Raw genomic sequence first — 9403 nt, forward strand, 5'->3', positions numbered from 1 at the left:
CCCTCTCATGGCCATTTTTGCGACTGGGTTCCGTCTTAGCGCAAACGGGCATACCTAAAACATTTGTCAACTCATTGCGTAATGGTTCACATATATTTCCTCATATATTATATATGTTTTAGATGCAATTTAAAGCACATCGGGACGTGCGGAATTATAAAGTATGATTAAACACATTTAACTGTGTCTTGGGTATATTTTTAGGTGCAAGACATGTGTAAAATCAAAACTTATTTCTGAGGGATTATTTGACAAAGAACTCGAAATCAGACGCGCATTCTGATTGGTTTGTCGTATTTTCGCACATAACGTTCATCGATAGGGGGACGAGTCTTCTTGCAGGTTACGGAAAGGGGCGAGGGTTGACGAATGTATGCTTGTCATCAGAGGGGACTAACGGGATCCAGTGGTCAGGCTCGCTGACTTGGTTGATGCATGTCATCGTATCCCAATTGCGTGGATCGATGCTCATGATGTCAATCACTGAAATGAGTGGTCCAGACCGCCGTCATATGGTTGGAATATTGCTAGGTTTGACGCCTCTTTGAACAGTATTCCAGTTATAAATAGCAGAAATCATAGCCCAATTTACTCCTTCAGCTAAAGTGTGTTTCAGTTTATCAGAATTAGCCACATCTAGAAGAAATAACTTCCCGTTTGAATAAAGAAATAGTCTGAGCAAACAAGTAAGACAGAACTTATGACGTCACAATAATGTCTGTGTCCCCGTTTTCCGATGACGTCACCTATCATCACAAAAGGGCATGACGTCATAATCAATGCTCGTAGTGTCGACAGAAAGAGTCGCAATATGGAGACGTACGGAGGACGACTGTCGTCCTCAACACGTAGCCGCTCAGTGCAGAACAGTCACCATACAGCTGCCAACATGCTGGTCAAGGAGGAGAAATTCCTGGAAAAGCTGAAGAGCAGTAGCCAAAGATCTATGGGGTATTTACACCAAGTAAAAGAGATCATATATAGACATGGAAGCTCGAGGCAGTTGATTAGACTTGTTAAAAAATATTTCTTGCTTTTTCTGACAGGCCGGCCCGAAAAAAAGCCATGCCCTCTTATAGATGTTTTTTTAAACACTGTTCAGAAATAACTTTTTTTCAAAACGGGGGTGTGGTCATGAGTTTAAGTTTACTTTTAATGATCTGTAACATAGTAATGGAATAGAAAAATACAGCCCTTCCAAACTTGCCATCTTTGAAAGGAAAGTCGTGAGAAATATTAATATTATATTTAATTCGCTGTCAGTGTAATCATCGTAACCAGTACTATTTGACAGTCGCATGCCGTTTAAGTTTTGATAGAGAAGGAGCAACATTTTGGTTGCTTGGTTGGTTGTTTAACGCCGCACTCAGCAATATTCCAGCTATATGACGGCGGTCTGTAAATAATCTAGTCTGGACCAGACAATCCAGTGATTGATATCATGAGCATTGATCTACGCAAATGGGATCGATGGCATGCATCAACCAAGTCAGCGAGCTTGACCACCCGATCCCGTTACTCGCCCCTTATGACAAGCATTGTCGCCTTTTACGCCTGTTACGTACTTAGTGAATGTGTGTGCATGAATGTTGTTTTACACCGCATCGCGATGTTCAGTTATGTCTCATGGCGGCCTGACAAGCAGTGGTTGACAGCATGAGCAACGATTTTCACGATGTTTGGGTACGATGACACACAATCATCCAGGTTACAGAGTGAGTGAGGGGGATGTTCTATTTCTGACACGCCGCGATATAACTGGAATACTGTTAAAAGCGGCGTTAAACCACTCACTCACATAACATGTTAATAACGTAATGCCAAGATCTTCGTCTGGGGCGAGGGCGGTCGGGTAGCCTAGTGGTTAAAGCGTTCGCTCGTCACGTCGAAGACCCGGGTTCGATTCCCGACATGGGTACAATGTGTGAAGCCCATTTCTGGTGTTCCCCGCCGTGATATTGCTGGAATATTGCTAAAATCGGCGTAAAACCATACTCACTCACTCACTCGTCTGGGGCGAGGTTTTAAGAAACAATCGCAGTGTGCAAGTGCCTTGTGACGCTGAACCCTGCACTATTAGAGAGAGGAGGGGGTAGGACCCAAATAATACAGTTTTGTCCTCCATGCAGACGTGAGGAAGAGAAACTCAAGAAACGACTAGAGAAGATAGAGCTGGAGAGAAGCAAGTCCCCCTCCAGGGGGTACCTGGACCAGGTGAGGCTGTTAGAGGGGTGGGGTGTGAGGGGGGTACATTAACAAGTCCCCCATCAGGGGATACCTGGACCAGGTGAGGCTGTTAGAGGGGTAGGGTGAGGGGGGTACATTATAGGGTGAGGGGGGTACATTATCAAATGCCACTCCAGGGGGTATCTGGACCAGGTGAGGCTGTTAGAGGGGTGGGGTGAGGGGGGTACATTAACAAGTCCCCCTCCAGGGGCTATCTGGACCCGATGAGGCTGTTGGGGGGATGGGGTGAGGGGGGTACATTAACAAGTCCCTCTCCAGGGGGTACGTGGACCAGGTGAGGCTGTTAGAGGGGAGGGGTGTGAGATGGGTACATTAACAAGTCCCCCTCCAGGGGGTACGTGGACCAGGTGAGGCTGTTAGAGGGGGGTACATTATCAAATCCCCTTCCAGGGGGTATCTGGACCAGATGAGGCTGTTAGAGGGATGGGGTGTGAGGGGGGTACATTAACAAGTCCCCCTCCAGGGGGTACGTGGACCAGGTGAGGCTGTTAGAGGGGGGTACATTATCAAATCCCCCTCCCGGGGATATCTGGACCAGATGAGGCTGTTAGAGGGTGGGGTGAGGAGGGTACGTTTACAAGTCCCCCTCCAGGGGGCACGTGGGCCAGGTGAGGCTGTTAGAGGGTGGGGTGAGGGGGGTACATTAACAAGTCCCCCTCCAGGGGGTACGTGGACCAGGTGAGGCTGTTAGAGGAGTGGGGTGAGGGTGGTACATTAACAAATCCCCCTCCAGGGGGTGCCTTGGGCCAGGTGAGTAGGATGTGAGTTCTACTTCAATAGCAGACACTCCCTACAGTGCAAACACATCCATATGTACGTTCCAGTCACCAATTTGTGAAATGATGATAACCATGATCAGTTGTTAGTATATGCATCTTTTATAGGCGGCTGTAATACGGAGCGGCAACAAAACTCACTGTGTGCAAAATCTTTTATTGTCGACGCAAGTTGCAACTCTCTAATATATGCGCCTAAATACCCCGAAATTAAAATGTTTCACTGTAGGACAAAAGGGTGGATATAATGTGTATTTTATGTCCATATTGCAAAGCATGCCCATCAGTACAGAAGTATGTGAAGAGTTGCGTCCCTTGGCAATACTAGGATGCGCTGTTGGGTTCGAATCACCCGATATTTATTCTTGGTAGATCTGCATAATGCCCATTCCTGTGGACATTGCCAAAATCATTAACGTCTATGACTTGTGTCATTTTGGCACATTGTGACATTTCACACGTTTGGTGAATATCATTCCGTTCACTCATTCCATATCTTTTCCCTTTGCAGGACAATGAGGAAGAATTTATAAGGTAAGCAATTCTACTGTTACGTGTCGATTCCCAAATTGAAACAATATGTTAACCAAGATATCTGTACGTAAAAGAACTTAGAGTGAAACTACCAAACATCTAACAAGTGGTATAAAATCGACAAATGTATTACATATTTCACTAAGTTTACAAATTAATTACAAATTACTGCACAAAGATTACAATGACAGTAGACAATAGAGTGGTAGTACAATATTCAATGGCAATGTATAATATGATGCCAGCGGTCAGTATAAAATACAAAAATACAGTGGTGATAGCACAGGCAGTGATAATAATACTAGTACATGTTCACGATGCGGCGACAGAGGTCAAACTTCCGAGATGGGCTAGTCAAAAAATCATGGTTGATGAGCCACCCTCACATGAAAGCTGGTTACAAAGCGATGAAATGCGTGAGAGATACAAACACGTTATTGTTCCCTTATATATAACCTAAGAAGCTACTGGTAGTGTTTATTCTGTGCCATCACCAGTCTAGCAGCATCAGAACATTACAAAACTTTCCATATATTTCTAGAACGTACTATCACCGTCCGTGGTATACCGGACCGGAATTTTATACACTACATCTAAATATAGTAACATACTGACGACTGATCACTGTCCAAACAAAATGCAATGAGTGTCTACCGAATCCCAACAGAAACAATGCAACACGGCTATAATCACTATTAAACAATAAAATACACTGTCATATAACACTACACAGTGTCATCAAACCATGTCTGTGATAATCCACTTCCTGACGTGTTGCCATTGTTCTGTTTCGTTCATGCCAGCTGAACTAACGATCTATCACCCATTGCCACTTTAAAGCACAGGGTTCACACTAGGACACCGATCCTGCACATATTTGTCAAGTTGGTATTTTTTTAGATAATTACAAAAAGGTCAAAAGCACTGTTCAGCCTCGGACATGAACGCCGAATCTTCCTATTGTAAAGACCCGTGAAGATCCGGAGTAGAATAGGTCTTCACAACCCATGCTTGCCATAAAATGCGACTATGCTTGTCGTAAAAGGCGACTAACGGGATCGGGTGGTCAGGCTCGCTGGCTTGGTTGATGCATGTCATCGATCCCAATTGCGTGGATCGATGCTCATGATATCAATCACTGGATTGTCTGGTCCAGACTCGATTATTTACAGACCGCCGTCATATAGCGGGAATATTGCTGAGTGCGGCGTTAAACAACAAACCAAATCCTATTGAAAGCTAGTGACATCCCCGCTTAGCCAACGGTACAAGAACGGAGTATGTACAAAAAAATCAGAGACAAGATTTGAGAACATTTTATGTCCGCTTCATTTACTTTTGACAGCTGTCTACTTTTGAATCGGAAAGTCATGGCTTCGTATAGGATTGTTTTGTTTTTTGTTGTTGAACGCCTTCTTCGGCAATATTCCAGCCATATAACGGCGGCTTGTAAAGAATCGAGTCTGGACCTAACAATTCAGTGGTTGATACCATGAGCATCGATCCACGTATTTGGGATACGATGACAAGCGTCAACCAAGTCCGCGGACACCTAATTGTACTACCTGATCACCCGATCCTGTTTGTCTCCTCTGATGACAAACATAGTCGGCTCTTATGACAAGCATGGGTTGCTGAAGACCTATTCCCTAACCGGATCTTCACGGGTCGGTATAAGTTAGTTGTATACATTCTTCACTCTGTGAGTCGCCACTAATAGTCTGGGTATAACTCTGGGTATAAATACTATGTATTACACAGTATGGTCAGTAAGTGACTTTTCGTATCGCGTTCTTTAAGCGCATTGACGCATCCGCTAACTGCAGGTTCGAATCCGAAATTGTCCCTTTAAGGGTCCCTTTTTTTGACAGGGGGCAAATATTTGTACAAGTATCACTTGTCCCCAACTTGATTCAAATAAAACTGTTTTCTATGAAAAATCTAGGGGGGCAACGTATTGATGGAAATATTAAATGACGTTGGATCTAAATAATGATAATATCCTGATAATGTGGCACACCTTACATTATGATGAGCAATTCTAAATATATCGCCAAAACAAATTTATATCAAGGGAGGTAAACTTTGTTCTATTTTTCGAAAATGAACCAAGGCAAGTCACGTAATCTTTTTTAGCCTTTCGTGAAGTTTATTCTATCAATTCTATCATTCTTCCTGGTGTATTCTGTACACAGTGAAACCTCGTTAATCCGAACTCCTTTAGTCTGCAAGCCCCGTATTCTACCGTAAACGTAAACATCAATTAAATGAACCTGACAACGTTCACGTGACCGTTAATCAGGAAATGTTTTAATCGTTTCCATTTCACGGAGAGATATACCGTTCGGAGTTTCACTATAACTGAAAGACCCGTGAAGATCCGTGTTAGAATAGGACTTCAGTAATCCATGCTCGCCATAACATGCAGGCGACTATGCTTGTCGTAAGAGGCGATTAACGGGATCGGGTGATCAGGCTCGCTGACTTGGTTGATGCATGTCATCGTATTCCAGTTTGCATAGATTGATGTTCATTATGTAAATCACTGGATTGTCTGGTCCAGAGATTGTTTACAGACCGCCGTCATATAGCTGGAATATTGCTGAGTGCGGTTTTAAACAACAACAAAACAAATAAACTATAACTGATAAGCCTTCATCTTAATGTGAATGTAGGTCGATGAGCCGAAGTGGCACCAGCATGACAGGGGGAAGCCAGCGACGGGAGAGCCTGCCAGGAACCGCGACTCCCCGGCTGCCACTGGGTGCAGGGAGACAGAGAGCTATGTCCCTGGCGGCGGGACAAGAGGAGTTGCTAGCCAGGAAAAGCGTTACATTCGGTGAGAGAGAGAGAGAGAGAGAGAGAGAGAGAGAGAGCAAGCTATGACATGACCGAACCACTGCACACACTGGCGCTACCCATAAAAGTCTGGTTCAGGGTGCATTCTCATTAAAACTAGACCTTTTACCCCGATGCGATACGCGTGCAACATCAGCCGTTGGAGGTGTGTGTGTGTGAGAGAGAGAGAGAGAGAGAGAGAGAGAGAGAGAGAGAGAGAGAGAGAGAGTTGTGTTTAGCGCCGCTTTTAACAGTATTACAGTTATATCGCGGCATGTGGGAGGAAAGCCCAAAGTGAAACCCACGAGCACGGGCATGGTGCTGACAAACCTAGAAACATAATCGGGGCGAACCGGGAGGGAGAGAGATTCCTGAAACAGCTGTCGTTTTCACAGAGAAATAGTGTATAAATGCTTCTACAATTAATCTTCCGACAGTTGGCTCTGGTAAGAAACCTCTGGTGGAGAAAATTAGTGACGAGGCACCAAGTATCGTCGTAACCGACCACGACCCTAAAGACGACGTGTCTCACAAAGTTGGCGCACACGATCCCAAACACCAAGCGGGGTAAGAGCTGCCGTTTCGTTAGGGGTTGTATATTCTCCAGGGAGTTGAAAATGCATATTAATGATTGTACACTGATTGTTCGCCCTAACCGTGGCTAGTGTACATGCTGAGGTCATACCTTGAGTAGAATTGACGATTTTGTTTGTTTGTTGTTTAACGCCGCACTCAGCAATATTCCAGCTATATGACGGCGGTCTGTAAATAATCGAGTCTAGACCAGACAATCCAGTGATCGACAACCCGAGCATCGATCCACGCAATTAGGATACGATGACATGCATCAACCAAGTCAGCGAGCCTGACCACCGTTAGTCGCCTCTTACGACAAGCATAGTCGTCTTTTAGGGCAAGCTTGGGTTGAATTGGCGATGTACAGGTGTACATAATACAGTAGTAGTGATAGTAGTAGTAGTAGTAGTAGTAGTAGTAGTAGTAGTAGTAGTAGTAACCTTAACCAAACGTTGATCTTTACACTGGTGATTGTACCGACATCTATCCAAATTTGTTATCTTCACTCAAATGTGTACATTTCAAAATGACAAACTGTTATCTTCTGGCATTTTACAAAGTTGTTTCTTTGACCACATAAAACTTCCTAATATATTTAATTTGAATACACACCCTTCAACTTCGCAGGACTTCGCATTTTAGCACCAGCGGGGCACATGAGAACATCCATGATCTATTCGATAAGGCGATCCAGACAGTGGCGTCCAGCAATGATAGCGAGTTCAGGACATCGTCTGGCATTCTAGATGGCAAAAAACAGAAACCACATTCACATGTAGGTCGTGATCTAAAAAAAGATTAATGTTGGTTGGTTGGTTTGTCGTTTAACGCCGCACTCAGAAATATTCCAGCTATATGACGGCCAAAATGGCTGTTACTGGTGGTACATGGTCTCATATTTGGTCAGTAACAACCATCTTGAATTTTTACTGACGGTATACGGGCTCATATGGGGTCAGTAGCTCTGCTCTCTGATTGGCCAATCTCACTTTGAGGCATAATAAAGAAATCTGTGTTCCTAAGTTTTCAAATATTCAAGTTTCAGATTCAAGTCTGTAGTTGAACTTTGTACCTCGTGAGTGTATAGTTATATTATGAGCCATCTTACCGTTGCAGCCTGATATAAGCAATCGACGTCAATCTCACGGATCACATCCGCACGTAGCCTCTCCACCCACAAGCAAAGCAACACTGGATCTAAAGGCATTGAAGGAAGTGGAGGAGATCTTAAAAGATTCTCGACTATACACTACCAAGTGAGTGTTCATATCCCCGCTTACACAGTAGACGAATGTATATGTCCCAGTTTGAACCTCACAAGGGGCGGTGGGGTAGCCCAGTGGTTAAAGTGTTCGCTCGTCACGCCGAAGACCCGGGTGCGGTTCCCCACATGGGTATAATGTGTGGAGCCCATTTCTGGTGTCCCCATCGTGATATTGCTGGGATATATTGCTAAAAGTGGCGTAAAACAATACTCGCTCACTTATTATACACCACGAAGTGAGTGGTCATATACCCGCTTATTTACCACCAACTGAGTTCCCACATTACCCATTTATACACCAAGTGAGTTTTCACGTTGTTGTTTTTGTTGTTGTTGTTGTTGTTGTGTGTGTGTGTGTGTGTGTGTTTTATTATTATTATTAATTTTTTATTATTATTTTTTAATATTTTTATTTATTTTTATTTATTATTTTTTATTATTATTATTATTATTATTATTATTATTATTATTATTATTATTATTATTCCAGGAAGTGTCGTCAGCATGACGCAAGTCAAGATAGTTCCATCATGAGGCAACATAAGAAGCGCATGCTGCAGCTAGAGCAGCTGCTCAGCTCCCTGAAGATCGGCCAGAAGAAGGAGATCCCCCCCGTGAAGTTCGACCCCATGGAGGTCCTCAACTGCACCTACCTCCGGCTCTCCAGGAGCAACGTCGAATCCCTGGAGAGGATGCTGAGAGAGTCAGGGAGGGACCCCGGCATCCACGCGCACAGTGACGTCACCGATTTCAAACTGTTTGATGACAAGGCCGAAGATGATGATCCTGTGGGGCCATAGTATACTGTGCTGTTGATGTTCTTAAGGGGAATACGCATGACCAATTCATCATTTGGAAATGTGATTGGTTGTCTAACATACTTTGAATTAATGAAATCTTGTTTTCGTTGTCTATAGTTTAGTTAAATAGCTAGCATGTAACATGTGATCAGGAATATATTGAATTATGTCTTTTTACATAGGCTATTAATTCATCAGTAGTCTTTGGTTTGTCTGCGTATCATGGCTGCTGTCTTTCATTGTGTGCTAAGAATGGTAAACGTTGCTTCTATGTGAAGAATATCCTTGGCCCGTCAAATATGGGTAATCAATTTTATTTATTTATTTTTTTAGTTTATTTTATTTTTTATTTTTTTAAATTTATTATG

The 9403-nt window shown here is 43.5% G+C and overlaps 1 protein-coding gene across 1 annotated transcript; it reads left to right on the forward strand.

The window, feature by feature from the left end:
- The first annotated feature begins 811 nt into the window (after window positions 1-811).
- Window positions 812-9035, forward strand: LOC139452526 (uncharacterized). Its single transcript, XM_071234038.1, has 8 exons — window positions 812-951; window positions 2130-2214; window positions 3535-3557; window positions 6233-6396; window positions 6833-6962; window positions 7599-7746; window positions 8088-8227; window positions 8726-9035. Exons 1-8 carry the CDS (start codon window positions 812-814, stop codon window positions 9033-9035), a joined length of 1140 nt encoding a protein of 379 aa, XP_071090139.1.
- The last annotated feature ends 368 nt before the right edge of the window (window positions 9036-9403 follow it).

Source organism: Haliotis cracherodii, unplaced genomic scaffold, assembly GCF_022045235.1.
Source record: "Haliotis cracherodii isolate W230 unplaced genomic scaffold, xgHalCrac1.p SCAF_10, whole genome shotgun sequence".
Classification (NCBI taxonomy): Eukaryota; Metazoa; Mollusca; class Gastropoda; order Lepetellida; family Haliotidae; genus Haliotis; species Haliotis cracherodii.

Coding starts and splice junctions, on each gene's coding strand:
- LOC139452526 (XM_071234038.1), top strand. CDS start 812: ATGGAGACGTACGGAGGACGACTGTCGTCCTCAACACGTAGCCGCTCA. Junction 952..2,129: donor AGTAGCCAAAGATCTATGGG/GTATTTACACCA, acceptor TCCTCCATGCAG/ACGTGAGGAAGAGAAACTCA. Junction 2,215..3,534: donor CCAGGGGGTACCTGGACCAG/GTGAGGCTGTTA, acceptor TTCCCTTTGCAG/GACAATGAGGAAGAATTTAT.